Source organism: Panthera uncia, chromosome A2 (genome assembly GCF_023721935.1).
Source record: "Panthera uncia isolate 11264 chromosome A2, Puncia_PCG_1.0, whole genome shotgun sequence".
Classification (NCBI taxonomy): domain Eukaryota; kingdom Metazoa; phylum Chordata; class Mammalia; order Carnivora; family Felidae; genus Panthera; species Panthera uncia.
In genome coordinates, this window is record NC_064816.1 from 79,179,638 (window position 1) to 79,202,285 (window position 22,648).

Here is a 22,648-nt window from a genome sequence, read left to right on the forward strand (position 1 = left end):
TGCGACTCATGCATGCATTTTCCTGATTTTTGCTTTGTGACCACCCTTCTCCTCCTAATGTTACAACATAATAAACTAATTTCACAAGTATACATGCCAAGCTCTGAAGACAAATAAGAAATAAGACACAGACTTTGCTTCTGAGGGAAACTGGCTAGCATTTAAAGAACCAATAGTTTCTTCTAGCTGACATTTTTGTACATATCCACTAGAACAATTATTTACACATATTGATGACTATGGAAATGTAAATATTGACATGCCCTTTTTGTTTTGCATTTAAGACATCCTCAAATTAGTAAACAGGGTAAATAAAGAGTAAATACCAAATCAATAATTAACAGTTATATCTTGTCACATGCAGATCAGATTTACCATCTAATAAGACACTTCTATTCACTCTTCCTCTAATATTTAGAAATGGCCAACAGATATATATTTAAACAAAAAAAACCCCTGATATATTAACTCAACTATTTAAGTGATACGTGTGTTGGGGGGAGGTTGTGGTAGAGTGGGTATTTTCTGGGTTAAAGAGAGTCTGCAGTTTAAAAATTTTTTACTTTTATGTTAAAGAATTGAAGAAGTTACTTGTCTCCAAGAATCTCTTGGATACAATGGATGGCATTCCCTGTCCCCCATCCTATCAGCCCTGAAATGAGGTCTGAAATGAAGAGGTATAAGGTCCAAAAGGACCCTAACACAGAATAACCTTTTACTAACTTAGCCATGAGAACAAATATGAATGTTAGTTGGTGATAAGAAGTTGATCTGACATGAGTTGACTGGCAGAAAATAAGATAATCTAGTATAATTATGAAAGGGGAAAGTGTACTTTCGTTGTCAGATTATATATAAAATCACAGTACATGTAAATAAATGCGCTCTATAGGTTCAAATATGAAAGAGGCTTTATTTTCAAGTGACCAAAACACTGATGTCAACTCCTTTCCAATTGGTTAACTAAATTTAAAAAAAATGAATTTTTTTTTCAATTGTTAAATCCAGTGTTAAATTCTCAGCCTATCTTACTCAGCACTTGGCATAATTGTTCACACCTTCCATCTTGAAACATTTTCCTACATAAGGCTCCCAGTACCCTCCTCTTATTTATCCTCCTTCTTCACAAGTCATGCTTTCTTAGCCTTTTGTTGCTCATTCTTTTTCTTCTTGATCGCCAAAGTTGGAGGTTCTCAGTCCTCAGTCCTCAGAATGTTTCTCTCCTTTATTTATGCTCACTCCCTGAATGTCTTGCTCAGTCGTAAGCTTTAAATACCCTCCACATGCCAGCCATCACCACTTGCACAGCTGAAATGTATCTCAAGCTTGGCCTGTCCCTAACTGGACTCCTGATCTCCCCACAGTCCCCCACAAGCATATCCATCCATCATATTCATCCTATCAGGAAAATGCAATTCTGTTCTTACAGTTTTTTAGGTCAAAATTTGCAGTCTTTGATTCCTTTCCTTCTCCTTTATCTTACATCCCATCCATCAGCAAATCTTGCTGTTTTTCCTTTGAGATATATTTAGAATCCATTTCTTAACCACCTCCATTCCTACCATCCTTCTCCAATCTCCCTCTTCGTCTCTCATTCGGATTGCTGTGAAATCCGACTCACTCGTCTGCCTGTTTCCATCCTTGGCTACCCACAGTTTATTCTCAACACAGCAGCCACAGTGAGCCCTTTCAAATGTTGGATCTTCTCGCTACTCTGCTCAAACACTCAAAAGGCTTCCCATTTCACTTGAAAGTAAAATCTAAAGTCATTTCCATGGCCCATGGCTACATAAGACTTTACATTCTCTGTCTCCCTACAGCACCGACAATCTCTCTGACCTCATCTGTCATTCCATCCCTTCCTCACTCAGCCACAGGAGCTTCCCTCTTGTTACTTGTCTACATCAAGAACAGTCCTGCCTCAGGGCCTTTGCCCTGCTTATTTTTTTTTTAATTATTATTTTTTTTAATGTTTATTTATTTTTGAGACAGAGAGAGACAGAGCATGAACAGGGGAGGGTCAGAGAGAGGGAGACACAGGATCTGAAACAGGCTCCAGGCTCTGAGCGGTTATCACAGAGCCCGATGCAGGGCTCGAACCCACGGACTGCGAGATCATGACCTGGGCCGAAGTCGGATGCTCAACCGACTGAGCCACCCAGGCGCCCCTGCCCTGCTTAAAATGCTCTTCCCTGGATATCCCAAACAGCTTGCTCCCTCTTTCTCCTGCCCTTTACCCTGTTGCTCAGTTTTTCTTCACTGCTATCTCTAATGTATTTCTTTGTTTTTTACCTAATTTTCCCCTAGAAAGTAAGCTCCCAGCACATAAACCAGTGCTGAGCACACAGTAGGTCCTCAACAAATACTTATGAAATGAATAAACAAATGGATGAATAAACCTTATATATCCAAGCAAAACCCATCAAAAATTTCTTTTCATAAAATTTGGGGAAACTGACATAACGTAAAACTCTAATATTAGAGTCAGAAGATAGAGATTTGAGTTTTGTTTCTGCTACTTCTAAGTGGTATGACAACAACTCTACAAGTAATCCTAGCATCCTGTCTCTCTTACCTTACCGGTCATCTGTGCAACAAATTCCCCATTTGGTGTACACCTTGTGAGATCCATGGCATTTTCCATTTTTCATTGATGATTATTCACACCTCTTATATTTGGGGACCATAAATTGTCCATCCCCTTACCTAGATACACATTCATTGAATTTGGGCCAAGTACTGAACCTTGAATTTAACTTTCTTTATCCATGAAAGTTGGGTTGAGAGAGAAAATGTGAAGAGAACATGTGAGTTTAAAAACATATACCATTGGCCCGAGTGTACCTCAAAAGCCTACAATGAATCATATTACAATATCATGTTACAAAAAACATTTCATCTCACAGTTTCACATAATCAGTGGTTATATATCCCTGATGTGCAGTTCAAGGTGCAGATAGCATATAAGAAATATCAGAAGCAGAGTAGCTACTACATAGCTGACCCCAAACCATTCCCTCATTTCTGGGCAGACAGGGATACTATATTTCCAAGCCTCTTATGGTTAATGGGATCTAGAGCTGAGTTCTGGCCAATGGAATGTGGGAGGAAGTGATGTACACCCCTCCCAGGACTGACCCCTAAACCATTTTATCTGCCAGCTGGTTAGAGAGGACTCAGTGGGGGACTTCAAGACCTTAGGGCATGGAGATCCACCAGAGAGAAGAAGCCTTGTTTCCTGAGCCATCATGTAGAGGAGAGTTGCTCAGGAAATCTGCTATTCAGGAAAACATGAATTGGAAACCATACGAGTGAGAAATAGACTTTTATTTGAAACTTTAAGACTTAGTTGTTAATATAGCAGCCAGTATGCCATGGTTGTTCACCCTCATGGTGTGGATTTATTACTTGGCTTGCTGTGTCATATATACTCTTTTCTGCTGACATCAAGTGGAAAGTTGGATTACATAATGGTGATTGTGGGATATCCACTGTGATTTTTGCTTAATTTCTTTGGATAGCACTCTTTTCAAATAACAAGTGCTTTTTCTCTCCCAGAAAGAGTCTTATATCAGATCCTTGTTACTGGTGAATGTCAACTCTCTTTCAACAATTTCTAAAGTCTTTTGTTGTGGTGGTAATGAGTTTTAAAATTCGATGTGCTTTTTAAAAAGTATCTTTTATAACTATAACTAACTAGCTGTGTATACATTTGTCCAAACAAGTAGTGACCTAAAATAAATATTAAAATATTTGGTGTGAAAGGGTATGGCGTATGCAACTTAGTCTTAAGTGGTCCAGAAACACACACACACACACACACACACACACACACACACATTATTGAGCAAATGGGGCAAAATGTTAACAGCAATGTAGGTAAATGGTATATGGTGTTCTGTGTACTATACTTGCAATTTTTATGTGAATTTGAAACTTTATCAGCAAAAAAATTTAGAAAAACTGTTAGCAACATTAAAAATATTAATACTTCTTATAGCTTTGCTTTTAATATTTTCCCTGTGCAGTTTTAAGTTTGTGATACAATGCTTTTGTGTGATATGGTTTTTAAAAATTTAAAGCAGGAATTCTCTACATATACACAATTCACTGTGTCCCTAATTGTTATGCTTTGTCCTCAAACATAGCTCTGATATAGTGTATGCTACTTCTCAAATACTCTGAATTCTGTTTGAACGTAAAAGAAAGAGAAGATGTGCATTACTGATACTTATTAATTATTATACATTGTGAGCATATGAAGGGAATATTCTGATCTAGTGAAAACCTTTGGGATCATGTTTTTCAGAGATAAGAAGGGAAATTTTCAAATACTGATCAGCTGCGATTTATGGGAGTTTCACAAATTAAGTAGGGGACTTTGTTGCATTTTAATATAAATAAGAGTACAATACGTGACAAGGATTGATTACAGTAATCACTCTGGAATTGCTTTACTCCAGATATCAAATCACAGCCTCCTTGGGCAGAAAGCATAATGTTTCCCTATACCATACTAGGTTGAGCATCAGCCAACAAATTATTTATAAAATAAACTATATGTTTCTTGAGCCATTAATATAGAAAAAGTGTTAGTCAAACTAATCAAGAAAATAGCACCACTACGAAATGAGAATAGGAATACTCTTAGGTAAAGTGGACATAGAAGACACAATTGGAAAATACTTGATTCAATTCTGTTTAAATACATTTGAAAACATGAATGAAAGAGACAATGTTTAGGATAATATAAATTATAAAAACTGAGTCCAGCCAAGAAACTCTAAGAAAAATAGAAACTCTAAGATTATTTACTGTGGAAGAATTTGAGAAAGTTGCAAAAGGTATCCCTCTCCTCCACAAACCAAACCAAACACAGAAGCCAACCCACTAGACCCTGATAATTTCAAAGGTGTATTATATCCTCAAAAAATAGATACCTTCAAGGTTACTTAATTATGTTAGAGCAGAGATGGATGAAAAGTTATTGGTTGCTTATATGACATCAGCATCACGTTGATAGCAAATTTTGACAGTAAAAAGTAAGCCAAAACAAAACAAACCCCCAAAAGAAAACTTCAGACCTATCTCATACATGAAGGTGGGTACTAAATAAATACATAAATAAATAAATAAATAAATAAATAAATAAATTTTTATTTACTCTGAGAGGGAGTGTGAGCTGGGGAGGAGTAGAGAGAGAAAGAATCTCAAGCAGGCTCCAACACTGCCAGTGCAGAGCCCAGTGTGGGGCTTGAACCCACAAAATGCAAGATCATGACCCAAGCCAAAATCTAGTCTGTTGCTTAACCGACTGAGCCACCCAGGCACCCTGGTGCAAAATTATTTATAAAGAAATAGGATCTAGGAGTACATTGTAAGCATAATATAGCTTACTTCAATAATGAAAGGATAGTTCAATACTAAAAAATTTCTTAATTCAATTCATCACAGTAATAAATCAAAGGGGAAAATACTGATCATCTCTGTAGATGGTTTTTTTTTTTTTTTTTGGTTTTTGATAAAATTCATTATCCATTTTTGATATAAGATTCTTTTTTTTAAATTTTTTTTTTAAGTTTACTTATTTTTGGGACAGAGAGAGACAGAGCATGAATGGGGGAGGGTCAGAGAGAGAGAGACACAGAATCTGAAACAGGCTCCAGGCTCTGAGCTGTCAGCACAGAGCCTGACGCAGGGCTCGAACTCACAGACAGCAAGATCATGACCTGAGCCAAAGTCAGAGGCTCAACCGACTGAGCCACCCAGGCGCCCCGATATAAGATTCTCAATGAAATGGGAATTGAGGGGATATTTCTTTCTCATGGTAAGTATTCATCTCAATTAAAAGGCCAGTATTGTGTTAACTGTGTAAAATGAGACAGCTTCCATTTAAGCCAGGAATAAGATAGGAATTTCCATAATCTCCATTACTAAACAACAGTATTCATGAAGTAACAGTCAGCTGTGTTAAATAAGATAAATCACAGGTATGCAAATAGGAAAGGAGAAGACAGTGATTGCTATTTGTAGGTGGTGTGACTGTATGCCTCCAAATCCCATGAAATGAACGGAAAAATATATGAGAAACAATAAGATAACTCAGTAAAGTAACTGGTTATGAAATTAATATTTAAGAATAAAACCTAGGGGGATATGAAATATGCAATAAATAAATAAAAAGCATATTTATGTGGCATTTAATTTGCCTCCCTCCAATGGAATGTCAACTCCATGAGAAAAAGAGTGTGGTTAGCTTTGTTTACTGCTTTATCCCTAGTGCCAAAAAAGTGCCTAGTACATAGTAGGCACTCAAGAAATTTTTGTTGAAAGAAAGAATACATCGACATTATAGATTTACTTTTGTGTAGAGATAGATGTGCAAAGATACATAAATTTTTTTATAACAGTAAAAGACTAAAAGCAACCAAAATATCCATTAGTGGGTATCTAATTAAATATGCTATTAAAAATAATGAGATATATTTTTGAACTAATGGGTGAAGTTCTCTAAGAGAAATTTTTATGTTAAAAAAAGCAAGGAGCTAGGCCATAATACAAGTCTCAACACATTGAAAAGGACTGAAATAATACAAAACATGTTCTTCTCCAAGTAGACATTATTTGCAATTAATGGAAAAGAATTGGGAAATACTAAATGTTTGAAAAATAAACTACACATTTCTAAGTAACCTATGGGTCAAAAAAGAAATCGTCAGGGAAATAAAAAATAAATACCTTGAACTGGATGAAAAGGAAAACAGAGCCTATCAAAATTTACGAAACTAAGCTAAAGAAATGCATACTGTGAAGTTTATAGCTTTAATGCTTTTATTAGAAAGAGAGAACTAGAATCATTAATCTAAACTTGAAGACAGAAAGGCAAAGTAAATCAATCACAAAATAAGTAGAGGAGAGGAAATTATAAAGATTAGAGTGGAGCACACTGAAATAGAAAACTGAAAAACAATGAATCTAAAAGCTGGGTTTTAGGAAGGAATGTTATAAAATTTTGTTAAAAACTTTACGCTAACAAATTTGACAACTTAGATGAATTGTAAAAATTCCTAGAAAGAAATAAATTACCAAAAAATGATTCAAGGATGTTGAAAAATTGGAACAGGCCTAAATCAAGAAAATAAATTTAATTAGCAAACAATCTTTCTACAAATAAAAGCCCAGCCCAAAGGGCTTCACTGGTGAATTCTATCAAACTTTTATGGAGGAATTAACATCAATCCTACACAAACTTTCAGAAAGAAAGAGAAGGAACACTTTGCAACTCATGTTATAAAGCCAGTATTATCAATACACAAAAGCCAGACAATGACATCACATGAAAAGAAAACTATAGAAAACCTCTCCCCAAATAGGTTCAAAAATTCTTAATAAAATATAAGCAAACAAAATTCAGCAACACACAAAAAAAGAATTATACGCAAATGGGATCATCCCAGGAATGCAAAATTAGTTTAACATAAAAACAAATCATGTAATATATAACACTGTATTAATAAAGTGTAAAAAACACTCAATCATCTCAATAGTTTCAGGAAAAAAAAACACCTGTTTAAAGTCAAGGTACATTTATTAAAATTCTCAACAAACTAAGAATAGAAGGGAACTTCCTCAACCTGATAAAGGGCATACAAAAGCCCTACATCTAAAATCATACTTAATGGTGAAAAACTAATGCTTTTCCCCTAAAACTGATAATAAGACAAGGATGTCTGCTTATATTCACTCACATGAAATATCACAACAGAGGTTCTAGCTAGTGTAATAAGGCAAGGTAAAGGAATCAAAGGCATACAAATTGGAAAGGGGGAAATTAAACTTTATCATCAGATAACATAATAATCTCTGTAGGCAGTTTTATGAAATTTGTAAAAAACCTCCAGAACTAATGAAGTGTAACAGGGTTGCAATGTATGAGATCCAAAACAAAAATCAAATTCATTTCTATATATTAGTGACTGACAGTCTGAAAATGACATTAAGAAAACAATTCTAGTCACAATAATGGCAAAAGGAATAAAATAGATAGGAATAAGTTTAACAGAAGAAGTATAAGATCTGTATATTGAAAACTACAAACCATTGCTGAGAAATTAAATGGGATTCAAATAAATGAAGAGATATACCATACTTATGAATTGAGAGATTCAGTGTTAGGTTGGCAATTCTTCACAAATTGTTCTACGTATTTGGTGTAACACCAAAATCTCAACAGGTCTTTTATTTAAAAAAAAAAATAAAAAGGAAAATCATAAAATTTATACGAAAATGGAGTGTTGTATGGAAACCAATCTGACAATAAATTTCATATATTGAAAAAAATTTATATGAAAATGGAAAGAATCTAGAATAGCCAAAATAACTGTGAAAAGGGAATAAAAAGTTAAAGGATTCACACTACCTGATTTCAAGACTTAATATAAAGCTAAAGTAATCTAAAAAGTATGGCATAACCATATGGGTAAACATACAGAGAATGGAGTCTAGAAATAAAACCTCACATTCATGCTAGTTCATATTTTATTAAGGTGCCAAAGCAATCCAAGAGGAATGGGTAGTTTTTTTTTTTTTTTTCAACAAATGGTTCTAGGACAATACAATATACATATGCAGCAAAATGCATTTAGACCCTTACCTCACACTGTGCACATATGTGATCTTAAAGTGGTCTAAATGCAAGAGCTGAAACTATATCTTTTAAAGGAAGTAGGAAAAAGTTTGTGACCTCAGGTCAGGCAGAGATTACATAGATATAACACCAAAATAATAATCCACATAAGAAAACGTTGATAAATTGGACTTCATCAAAATCTAAAACTTTTGTGCATCAGAAGGAACCATCAAGAAAGTGAAAGGACAAGCCACAGACTGGGAGAAAATATTTGCAAACGATATTATCTTATGAAAGACTTGTAATCATAACTTCTACAACTTAATAAGAAGATAAATAGCCGAGCAAATATTCAGATGGACAAACTATTGAGTAGTCATGCCTTCGAAGAAGATATATGAATACTAACAAACACATGAAAACATGGTAAACACATAAAAAGATCAGAGAAATGTAAATTAAAATCACAAGAAAGGTATCATTATACAGACACTAGAATGACTATAATCAAAAAGCTTGACTATACCAACTAAGGGCAACAATGGGTAGAAACTGGAAACCTCATAAATTGCTAGTAGGAATGTAAAATGGTATAGTCATTTTGGAAAACATTCTGGCAATTTCTTAACAATTTAAACATATACTTGTCATATAACCCAGCAGTATCACTCTTAGGTATCTACTCAAGAAAAATGAGAGTATATGCACACACAAATGCTTTTATCTAAATGTTAACAGCAGAACACCTGAATGGCTCAGTCAATTAAGCGTCTGATTCTTGGTTTCAGCTCAGGTCATGATCTCACAATTAGTGAGTTTTAGCACCATGTTGGGCTCTGCACTGACAGCACAGAACCTGCTTGGGATTCTTTCTCTCCCTCTCTCCCTCTCTCCCTCTGCACCGCACCCCCCAGAATAAATAAACATTAAAAAATAAATGTTCACAACAACATTATAAGTGTTGAAAACTGAAAACAACTCTTTATGTTCATCCACTTGTGAATGGATTTAAAAAATGATAGATCCATACAATGGAATACTGTTCAGTGATAAAAACAAACTACTTACACATGCACCAGTGTGGGTAAACCACAGCAGTATTATGTTGTATAAGAGATTACATTTATAAAAAATTTACAGAAAGGCAAAACTATCCAGAAAGCATATTAGTTAGTGATTTTCTGGGGCTGAGGGGGCTTGAGATGATGTATATTCTAAGGATTACAGTGATTGTTACACAACGTATCATTTTAGCACTTAAAGTGGGTGAATTTTATATTATATGAATTACACAACAATGGTGTGTGTTAAAAATGAATTATACCCTAATAGCCAAGATATTTAGAGCAAGACATTTATATTAAACATACTACAGATATTCATGGATATGCTAGTTATGTATACAAAATTTCTGAAAGTTTCTATTCAAAAAACATGTTTGCCTCTGAGAAAAGAACTGAAAGTCTGGCACAGGAAAGAGAATTACTTTCCATTGTATACCCTCCAACACTGTTAAAAAAAATTACACCATGTATATTATTGCTTTAGAAACTAAAAATCCTAGTAAATGATTAAAACAAACAACCACAGTTCTGATCTAAGGACACAGGCATGCAAATTTGCTCTTTAAGGTCTATACTTATCTGAATGAGGCTATAAGCACTTATGAGTAGCCTATAATAAGATAAAGCCAATTTCATCACAAAACATGGTGTTAGTTCCTAATAATTTCAGACAGCTGAGTGCAAATTGTGGGAATTTGGGGAAACACGAGAGGTTTCTGACTAGAAATACTTTAAGCATCCCTGGGTACTGCATTCCATAAGTGATTGTAGGGGCCACAAAATAAAAAAAAAAATTCCTCACCCCCAAACACAAACAAAATGCAAGTAGAATGTAACATGCTGGAGGACTAAATGAGAGGTGAAGAAAATAGGGGGAAAGAAAGAGCAAGAATAGGGTTGTCTAGCAGGGAGCGGGCATTTATACATACATAGATGATTTCAAAATACTTCCTCCTGCTATGCCAAGTCTTTAAAAAAAGTCAGTACTTAATGATTTGTACACAAACTTGTTTCTATAAATCATATGCTGGATATAGTGCACAGTGATTTTCAGTATACCTTTTAATATCAAGAACCTGTTACAAAGATTTGCTTTTCAATTGCACGCTATGAAGATACGGCTATTTAATTAAGAATATTGGTTATAATCTTACACAAGCAGTGGTAGAAATGAAAATACACTGTCAATATTTAATTATCAAGATTCAAGTGCTATTTTGTAACAATGCCTTAGGAAGGTCAAATTTAAGACTTCTGCTACCATAATTTCCCTTTTTTAATATAGGAACATAATACTTTGCATACCGTCGCTCAAAAATGCTTAGTATTTGATCTCCATTTTCACACAAGGAATCAATAATGTAAATATTTCCTTGAAGTGGAAACACCTGCAGAGAGGGCCAAATAAATCATAAAAGGTGCTTCTTTTCAAGCTTTGACTGCTTTCATTTGCATTTCAAACCGACAGGGCTTTCATGCTGTTTTTAGTGCTCTGAATAGACAATCACATATGTTTGCCACACATGTGTTCTTCACGCATGAGTTCCTTGCAGTACTGCCCCTTCTGACCCACCCTTGCTGTAGCTTTGAAGCTCATTTACACTCAACAGACATTTCATGAACACCTATTGTGGGTCATTCGACATGAAGAGCAGGACCACCATTGTATTTTCATCACAATATAACAGATGAGGCTTCTGAGGCTCCTGGACATTAAGTATCCTAAATCCCAGAATTGGTAAGTGGAAAACCAGGACTTAGCTTGAGACTTTTCTTTTATACTCTATTTTCAAGAATCCTCCCTATCTGTAGCCCCTCCCTTCTTTCTCTCCCTAGTTTGACTGATAATTAAGAGCAAAGTAGCACAGAAATGAAGGAGGGGCCTTCTGCGTGGCCCCATTCTCTCCTCCAGAAGGTAGAAAAGAAGAAACACCCAGGTCTCAGAGCTCCTACCATGCTCCTCACTGCTCCGATGTTCATACTTCACCTAGAACACCCAGCCCAGAACTCCAGCTCTAACCCTGTTCCATAACTTTCTTCCCAGGTCATGGAGGGCACCATGAGTAATTATCCATGTGGTAGTGAAAGAAGTGTGCTAAGCATCCCAATTCACAACTCTAAAAAGATTTTTCTGCAACAATCAGTTTCCAATGGTTCTTATGGGGATTATCAAGACTATACTTGAACTTGGAAAGGGTTGAACTAGCTAGCCTAGAATCCTACGCACAATACAGAATATTGGTTTGGTTGGAAGACTCAGATTTCTTAATTAAGTCAATGGAAACCCAGCCTGAGATTTCTATAGTCGGTACGTTAATGAACTTTTGGAATACAGCCCACTCATATTTGGGGATTCAATCTTTACCCTCCAAATTCATATTAAGGTAGATTTTTAAGACTGCAAGCACTATGTTTATTGTGTTTAATGTAAAATAGGAGAATACATATTCTAAAAATTAAAAAAAAACCCATAGCTTCCTGGACTCTTTTCTCTTTTACTTTCTTAGAGTGTGTTCTCATTCAGCTCCAGAGAAACTTCCACTTTTATGATATTATTGTAAAGGTCTTACTATTTTACCTGAATATTTTATTGATGAGCCAGTGTTATCTTACCTCCTCGATGGATAATCAAAGAAGTCTCGCTTCCAATGGGACAGTCCTTAAGTATATCCACTACTTCTGTATGGCTCAGGTTCTGTACATTCTGCTGGTTGATCTCAACAATGAGGTCGCCTTCACACAGGCCAGGGCATCCCTGAATGTCAAGTATTTGTTTCACCCGCTGTCCTGTAGGACTATCGGCAATAGTGAAGCCAAAGCCCTGGGCACCTTTCACAATGGTTAAGGTCATAAGTTCAGCTTGGGTGGCCCCAGATGAAGCCATAGACACATTGTCATCATGGACGGGTGGTGGATACGTGCCATCTAGTTGACCATCCGCTGGCATTGAGTGCAAAGAATGAGGTGGCCGATCTGTTATATCTGGAACTGACTGTGAGGTCCGAGAAATGTATTCCAAATATGTTTCATAGTTATGTCTTCCGTTGACCATCACTGGAGGTGGCCTCTCCATTATTGCAAGGGGTGGCACCATGCTGTTAGCAGGATCTTCAGGATCAAAGGGCAAAGGGTAGCCACGACACAACACCAGGTTGACACTTTGACCGATAGGAACAGACTGGAAAAGTTTGACTACATCTGCATGAGTGTGTCCAAGGACACAAACTTCATTAATATAGACAATGACATCACCTGCAAGGAAAAAAGAAAGAGATTGACAACATGAGGTAAGTTCAATTAAAGTTGACATAGAGAAATGGAATTATTTATGAGACTAGTAAAAGAGGCACTGTGTTTCTCAGTAAGCAGTGAGAAAATCAATTAGAATAATATTTAAATTCACCGTAGGTGACTCAAGGTTACAACAGGTCTGCCAACAAATACAATGATCAAATGACGAAAAAAAATCCTATTTGGTTATTCTTGGAGTTCAGAAACAGCTTTGTATTCAGAAAGAAAGGCTCAGGAAGAAAAGTTTAGATGAATTTGTGCCTTGAGGAAGCACACATTCTGTGCTTCTTTTCCATCATTTCCATCTTCAGTGCAATTCAGTTAATAGAATTTTCAAACTACTGAGAAGTGGTAGTCGTAAGTTTTGGATGAAAAAGAAAGCCCCAGTATATATAGAGATAGAGACAGAGACAGAGACAGAGACAGAGATAGAGATAGAGATAGAGATATAGACATATAACTTGTCTCACTCAACTATTTTTCTTTTTTGTGAAAGAGGAAAATATTTTGCCCACTTACTTTCTCCATCTACAGCAAGATGTAATTACAAAGGTTCATGTATACAAGCAAGGTCAAGAACACAGGTTTTGGGACCAGGGATCTGGGTCCGTATCCTGGCTCTAGCTACTTAGCTGATATGTGATATTGGGCAAGGGACTTGCCTGCTTTGAACCACAGTTCTGCGTTTGTAAAGTTGTTGTGAGGAGAAAATAAGATAATGCAGGAAAAGTGCTTGGCATAGTGCCTGACACATGGTGAGTGCCCAAAAATGTGGACCACTATTAATATCACTGTTGCTAAAAAAGGATGGAGGGGATTGGGGACCCTGGCTTTCAAACAGGAGGCTGCCACAGGCTCATCCTTTGATGTTAGATTAATTATATTTCTGTAGATCATTTTTTAAAAGGCATTTGTCCTCTCTCCCCAGTGAACTATAATAGAGTTACAAAAGTCCACTGGTTAGAAGTTAACTTTATGATATTCAAATGCCCTAAATGTTAATTATTCATTATAATGAACTCACTATTCACTATAATGAATAACTCTGGAAAACAATATTTCCTCCTTAAAATGCAGAAAAACATGCTTGTTTGAGATAACTGTTTAAATTTTCAATTATGTATGAATAACAGTTTTATATTTAGACAACTGTTCTATTATGGATTGATATTTTTATCCTTAAAAACCATAATATTTGAGAATTGAACTTGCAAACTGAGATTATGCCTGACTATGCTGAGGAGTATATGAGGGATAAAAAGACATGTTTTCATGGACTGTCAAATGAGTAACTCAGCAGACATTAATTTATCAGGATAATTCTGAAAGGGATAGTGTAAATGGCTAAGGATTTCATTCTGAGATATTCTTGCCCATCAAAATTGCAAACATCAAAAATGAAAAACACAGAGTTGAGTTTTCAGAGTTAAATACTTTTCTAGATTTTTTTAGTATCTGATATAAAATTACTCCACTATATGCATTCTCAAATAAATAATTCTATGAATAAAACATTCCTGAGTAAAATACTATCAGCAACATAGACTCAGTTAACACTCCCTCTTCCCGAATGCTAGAGAACTGTGTGAAAGTGCTAAAGATATAAAGACAGAAAAGCCATTTTCTGGGGATCCAGGTTAGGTGTGATTCTAGAAAATGTCACAGACTCTGTGACTGGTGAGATGGAACTTCACTCTTCAAATTATGTCTATCAGAAAGGGTGTTGGTAATGGCTGGGATTTTGGAGCATGATACAGGGCTGAGTTGGGATGATCCTCCTCCCCCTGCTGCTATGACTCCTCATTAGACCAGGGTGGCCGGGGACCCTGTGACATCATTTTCAACTGGCCTGGTCATCCCAGAGTCCCAGAGAGGTGTCTAATCCAGACAAACTTTTTTTCTTTTCTTTCCTGCCTCTTTGATTTTTAAGTTTTGATAATCTATTTTACACATTAGAAGGTTGAAAGAATAATAACTACCTGTGTACCACCATCCAACTTAATGAAGACAGCACTGCACATATTAGTTATGGCCCTCCAGGTAGCACCCCCCTCCCACTTGTATTCACTTCTTGCCCTTTCCAAAGGTAGTCACTGTCCTGCTTTATTCACATGTACTTTATGCTTTTATGACATATCCAGGTACCTGTAAATAATATTCCTAAATAATATTTAATCCCTAAATAATAATATACCCCCAAATATGGCTTTTCACATTCTAAAAATCATTGGAAATGGAATACATATTAATCTTCTATAATTTCCTTCCAAATGTATTTCTGATGTTTATCTATTTAATACCTTTACCTCTAGTTCATTACTCTTCATTGCAATAGAGGATTGGATGGCTATATCACTCTTTTATTAACATTTATCCATTTTTCTGTTAATGGATGCTGGGGTTTTTGTGAATTTTTGGCTATTTAAGATAATTCTGCTAATAATCTCTTTCCATGGCCCTTGTGAATATAGAGTTTTTCTGAGATATGGACCTTGCCACAGAATTGCTGGGCATAGACCACATGCTTTTTCAACTTCGTTACACAATGGCAAATGGCTCGCAAAATAGGTCAAATAGCTGCACACTCCCATTTTTAGTATATCAAAATTTTCATTGCTCCCTATCTGATGCAATACTTGGCATTCTCAGGCTTAACTTTCATTGATCTAATGGGTGTGATCATGGTTTTAATTTGCATTTCCCAGACTGCTAGTAAGGGTGAGAATTTTTTATATGTTTATTGGCCATTTGGGTTTCCTCTTTAGTACATATCATTTCCTCATTTTTTTCCTATTTGGTTAGTCTTTTACATTTTTTTGTTTTAACACATTGACCGCTCTTCTGCCCATCTCCATTCTGGATCCAGTGTTTTCGGTAGGTCTGGGGGGCTGCACGGTATAGATGACATTATATGGGGTAGGGTGTCAGAAGACTTTGGTCTGATTTCCAGCTCCCTCACTTAAAATTAGCTGTGTGACTTCCAAAACCAACTTAAATCCTCTGTGACTCAGATTCTTCACAAGTAATGAGGAACAAGAGTAATAGCAACTTCTTGTTCTATGGGAAATAACAAATGAGATCATGCAGGTGACAGGGTTTGTAAGTTGTTATGCAAAGGATGATTGCCATTCCAGTAATTATTATCTGTCCTTGGTTACATCCTTCTCTAAAATCAGGACAGTCCTACCAAGATATTCCCACCATAGTCATAATCAAGACTGAGTATGAGTTTCTGAGTAGGCAGATCAAAGGTAGGAAGGTAACAAATGCCTCTAAGGCTTTCCCTAACTTTAATCACTGTTAACAACTCCCCAGCCCCCCAGCATGCTGTGCCAGAAATTCATAGGAGGAAAGAACTAAGCTCTGACGGTTCCCTGCCAGGTCTAGAGAGTAGTTATTTGAATTATAGTGATTAATGTTATCTATTTTTGAGTTTTAATGTGATCTTGCTATTTAGAAGCAGAATAAGAACTATTTGTGGTTCTTGGTAAGACTGCCTTTTAAAATTTATGGATCTTTTCCGCTCAGAGCAATTTTTCAAGTCATCAAGCAAGCAGTGATAAAGTGATATCTTTACGGCGCTACACAGAAGCTTTCTGAATGTAAAAGATGAGAGGTCAGTTATCACAGGATAAAACTAACAACTTGACAGTACTCAGCTGCTCACTTTAAAAAAAATGTATATAGATGCCTAGACATTGTGTCATGCCAAAATTGTTGTAGATGGATTTGTAAGCAAACATTTGCCTGTTCAGATAGAACTAATTGGGTAGGATATTTATAGACTTGCTGTATGAATGTCATTTACATGTTGTGAAATAAAAATATGAGCCACCTGGTATATGCCATCCGATGGTGCCATGCCAAATCCTGGGATAGACTGGGCTTCAGAGCACAGAAAGAGACGTCATTAGGAAAATTGGCTCTAGCTCAAGCCCCGTTGGCCTATTTAAGAGGGAGAATTGGAAAAGAGTCGCTTGATTTCTCCCTCTCTCAATTCATTCTTTTATAAAATGGGAATCAAAATATCTCCTCCATTTCCTTTTTGCCATGGCTACTGTGAGAATGAGATCACCCTTGTGAAAACACTTTTAATTTTACCAAAAAAAGGTTCTTCACAAAAATAAAATGATGCATTTCTTTTGGCAGCCAAGCATGCATTTTCATTGCCATGTTGCCTGCAATGTTACGTTGTTTCTTATATGGCCATTTACTTTAGGCCCTATTGAGGCCAGATGTCTTAGGGCTACTGACCTGGGGCCTATGGGTCAAATTTGATGTGACTGATGAGTTTGGTGTCCCAAATAGGGCTGGTCTCATAAAGACCTGATTCTCAGTTATGAGATTTCAAAGTACAAGTGAAGGAGAATCAGGCTGATGAAGCAGAAGTTTAAAATTGCTGGCCTGTATAAGAATATGTTCCAAGATAACTGGTCTCTCTCTTAGTCATGGAAACCAAAATACAATATTGGATATCTCTTGGGTTCTTCATCATTTTGGATGAAATAGGGCACTTTTCATAGAGCATTGCTTAAAATGGAATTATTTTTGTACCTCTTTCTTCTGCTCCCACATTCGTTGAGTCACTGTAGTATGCCGAAACTTCCTTTTTAGCCTCTGTCACTTACCACCTGCTGTCTACCTTCCTTAACCACCATCTTGGACCAGACTAGACTAACTTACTTCACATTCCATTCACATCCTGTAGTCATGGAAGTTCAAAATACTCAATCTTTAAACGTGTTGGTTAACACTCTTGACCAGTAGGCTTTCCAATTTATTTTTGTTTTCACTACCCTATAAACTTCCATTCTGTGATGCTGGTGTCTTTGCTGCCTACAATCTACAACTTGCTCTATGCCTTTTAGTTGAAGTCTGCTATTCCTCTACCCTCAGGGGCACTTCCTTTCTGTGTGTAACTCCATCTCATCTGATTCATTCCTTCCTCACCTCTTCAAAAATATCTTTCATTATTTTGCTCCGATTGTTACTATCTCATGTTACAATTTCATCTCTTGACTTTATTCTTCTGTGGGAGTTTTCTACCTGTTCTATGTTTCCCCCCACAAAATAAATAGAGTAATATTACTATGTTGAGAACTCTTTAGGTATTTAGGATAAATTCCTATTGAATAAAGGATAGAAAGGTTTAGTCAGAGGAAAACTGGAGTAGGTTTATTTGCTAACTTTGGAGCCTTCATTGTTTCTAACTTCTGTTTTTCCCAAGTCATCTAAATTTTTGCTGAAAGACAATTCTCACCCACTACTCCCATCCCACCAATTACATGAATTCTGTATTGAAAACTTATTATTTTTTTGAGGTTCCTCTCCAGCTAATAAGATTTAACTGGACTTCCTTTTCTGAATCTTGTGTGTTTGTGTTTTTTATAATAAAAATATATAATTTTACTGTAATAGGAAATTTTATTATAATATTGAAATTCATTTTCATTCTATTCTACAACCCTCCAAAACATAATACATTCTGAAATGTACTTTTGAGGGTGTGATACTCAACACTTCAATTAAATTGTAAATACTCGCCCTTGATATTGTTTATTCTCCCAAATGAAGCATTGTGGTATGTCAGATGGGCAAACGGAATTGAAGCTGGGTCTCCTTGGGTCACTCTTTGAGCAAGTCATTCAACATCTGTTTCCTCATCTATGAAATGGAGATAATGACAGCTGTTCTACCCTACCCTACAGAAAAGAGATGTCTGTGAAAATGTCCTATAAATGGTACAGAACTATTATGATGTTACATATATAAATACATATGTTAAACTTTTAAACAAATAACTGATAACGAGTCGAAAATAAAAACATCTTAAGGATGAGAATAATACAATAGTTCGAATCTTTAAAAGGAACCTGCTGAGGGGGGACTGGGTGGCTTAGTCGGTTGGGCATCCGACTTTGCTCAGGTCATGATCTCGCGGTCCGTGAGTTCCAGTCCCTCATCGGGCTCTGTGCTGACAGCTCAGGGCCTGGAGCCTGCTTCGGATTCTGTGTCTCCCTCTCTCTCTGCCCTTCCCCTGCTCATGCTCTCTCTCTCTCAAAAATAAATAAATGTTAAAAAATTTTAAAAGGAACCTGCTGAATTTTATTAAAGTATTTGATAGTTTTTTTTGCAGAAATTTGAGAGGACAGATATGTTCATCCATGTGACTGAATACACCATTTCCCATCAAGGAAGACCAGTGACTCATGAAAGTATCCTTGGATTCCTCATTCTTTTCTGGAATATAAATACAATGTGCTGCGGGTGTAGGGATCAGATAGTCTGAACTGTGTGGCAGTGGTGAGAGGTGAGGTGGTAGGTGCAACTTACTACATCCACATGTGTCGGTCTTGGCATAGTCTTAGTAATGTCACAAAGTGAGAAACATCTAGAGAGAAATACCCAAGGAAATAAATGGGCCTTTGTCTTATTTTCTCAGGTTCCTTGATGAATCTGTTATAGGGTTCTATGTCTCTTATTGCCCCAAAGTTTTTCCTTATACCTAAATCTCTCTCTCTCTCTCTCTTTTTTTTTTTGCTTAAAATAAAGACTATTTCCCAGATTTCTGTTGTCATAAGGCAGAAACACCATTCTCTTGGAATAATTTAAAGCAGTTTCTAAAATTCCCAAATGGTCTCTTTAGAGTGATAGTTATAAAAATAGCCATTAATTGGAGGAGATCCCACCTTGGAAATTCTGAACCTTCCATGCTTCTATTGACTTTAAACATCTGTCTTGTAGATAGCATTACTGCAGGAATCCTCCCATTATGCAGAAATGCAAAACAGAAATATTTAGGTTATGAAGGTATGAGAGTCAGTACAAAATGCCTTCATCAGAAAAGGATAGTTTATTAAATCTGTATGCTACATTTTAAATCACATTGTGAATGAAAATGAGGTGAATTCAGCTATAGCACTAACATAAGTCTCCAATAATGAATGTATGAATGTATGTATGTCTGTATGTATGTATGTATTTATGTTTTACATTATAAAACCAAGTGTGCCATATGGAGAGAGCACTGACTTAGGAATCAGGAGATTTATGTTCTTATGCCAGTGATGTTAATAATTAGTGGTGTCAGCACATTTCTGGGTCTTAGCCCTCATTTATTCATTAATTTGTTCAGCAAATATTTACTATACTCAACGACTACTATGACTCAGGCACCATGTTATTAAAGGGGAGACTGAACCAGATGATCTCTAAGGTATTTTCTTCATTCTGGAATTCTAAGACACAGGGTCTGGATCTCCCTCTTAGCTAAATCTGCAGTTGGTTCCTTTCTTTGTTTTCCTACTTCCACCACCTGAGGTCAGGGCTTACCATCTCTTGTATGAACTTCTGCAACAGTCTCTTGGCTGGTCTTCCTGATGTCAGCAGGAAAGACAAGAGAAGGAGGAGAGGGAAGCCTAGCATATGCATAATTCAGTGAACCTGTGGGATTACGGAGTTCCCTAATCCCACCCTGTACAGATTTCTAGGAGTACAGGGGATTCCTAATTAACTCCCCTTTCTGGTCAGTATTGGCTCAGGAACCAAAAGAGTGTGAATATTCTGCAGGTCAAGGACACTAGTGTCAGTGGCTGCAAAGCTCAGCTCCTCCTCTATACTTTATTCTCTGATGTTTTTTCTATTTCATGTCCTTCAGTGCCTGTTCACAGGAAGATAATAGAGTCCAAATTCTGTAGCATAGCATATAAGGATCTTATACGTTTTCACCATCTCCTGTCTCTTCCCAACCTATACTGTGTTTCACTTGCCCAAGCTCACAGCCATGCCCCTATACATCCTCTGTTCTTCCCAGCCTCCTGCTTCTCTCCATGCCTTGTCCCCACTAACAAATTCCTAATCACCCTTTGAGGACAGCTTCACTTTTTGACCATCTTTCTGGCCACCTCCTATTGTGTTGGCTGTTAATTACTTCTCCCTGTGTGGCATTCCTCCTGACAGCTTAGTTCTTCAATCCATTTTAACCACATTAACAGCACCACGAATTTCTCTGACCATAGTGACTACCATTTTAATACATATAATATTTATCTGGCACTTACAAACCCCACCTTACCCAATTCTTCCATAATCTGTATAAAATAGGCATTGTGACCTATACTTTCTTTATACATATGAAAACTGAGCTGAGAAGTTACATAACTTCTCTAAAGTCACACTAATAATTAGGTGAGATTTAGACATTGAATTCAAGACTTCCACACAAATGTTAAGAATTTCAAATCATCTGGGACAAGTGTTGACTCAGGCATTCTTTTGTGTACCTCAAATCATATCAGTAGGAACACTGGGTAAAATATCTTTAATTCCTGAATATGAAAATTGAGAAATGAACTGCAATATTCTTTTAATTAGTTAAGTTAATGGAGGAAAGCGGTGAAGCAAATAATTGCAAACAGGGGAATCTATCGCAATCGCTCAGTCAGCTTCCTGTGGTCCCTTCTAAAAAGCTGCCTGGAAGAAGGCTTTGAGGATGCTGAGGCCGAGGGGTGATAGGGCACTGAAACTCCCCAAACTCAGTAACCATCGTGAAACATAAGCTCTACTAGAAATTATTTCAATAGCTGTGTGATCTTGAGCAAGCAGTTTCACTTTCTTTTCTTTCCTTTTTTTTTAAGGTTTACTTATTCTTGAGAGAGAGAGACAGAGTGCGAGCCCGGAGGGGGCGGGGGAGGAAGGGGGCAGGGTTGGGGGAGGAAGGGGGCAGGGTTGGGGGAGGATGGGCACAGAGAGAGGGAGACACAGAATCTGAAGCAGGCTCCAGGCTCTGAACTGTCAGCACAGAGCCCGATGTGGAGCTCAAACTCACAAACCACAAGATCATGACCTGAGCTGAAGTCTGTCACTTAACCTACTGAGCTACCCAGGCGCCGGAGCAGTTTCACTTTCTGTAGTCTAGTTTCTGTTCATGTTAAATGTAAAAGTCAGAAAGCATCATGTCTAAGGTGCAGCCTGGGGATTATCTACATCTTGTGAGAATATGAAAAGCTCTCCTACTGCCCTCCCATAAGGTACTGGGAAACTTCTGTGGCACCATTAAACAGGTAAATGACAAGCTTCTGGGGGCCTACCCCAAGGTTCCAACAGCAGCCAGTGATTCCAACACTCTAACTATAGGCAGAAGGATACCAAGATGTTAGCATGGCCACTTATTTCTCAAAAGAATGAAAGACTTCTTAATCCACATTTTATAATGTCATCTGTGTGACCCGGTGCAGATGCCTAATTAAAAGCTTGGTTGAAAAAAAATTATGCCTAATCAGCACACATCCAACAATTATTCCCTGGCAGATGTGAATTAGTCCAGCGAGCTATTTACATTTCCTTTGTGTTTGGCATTGTGTGGTAAGATCTATTTAAATACTTGCATTTTACTTTGTTAGAGAGGAGAAAGAAAAGAGAAATTTAAAAGCATTGATTATTTGCTGATTTGGCAAAGATGAAACAACTCTTCAGATTAAAACTATAAGTAAAGGCACAAAAAGAAAGCACAAAAGACTGGTTTTTGCAAAGCTCCAAAGAGCAGAGGCTTTCTAAATAGCTTTCTCACTTTAATTCAGTAACATGAAATGGTCAATGAATCTGTCATTTCTCTAAAACAATGTAATGAATTTTAAACAAACACAAAAAAGACCAACATGTTATC

At 36.7% G+C, this 22,648-nt stretch overlaps 1 protein-coding gene across 1 annotated transcript in view; it reads right to left on the minus strand.

Annotated features, from left to right (window-relative positions):
• The window catches only part of MAGI2 (membrane associated guanylate kinase, WW and PDZ domain containing 2), a 1,334,434-nt gene that overhangs the window by 233,743 nt on the left and 1,078,043 nt on the right, over window positions 1-22,648 (minus strand). The window contains exon 11 of the mRNA XM_049642268.1: window positions 12,307-12,945. Within this exon, the coding sequence (XP_049498225.1) occupies window positions 12,307-12,945 (639 nt within the window). The remainder of the gene's footprint in view (window positions 1-12,306; window positions 12,946-22,648) is intronic.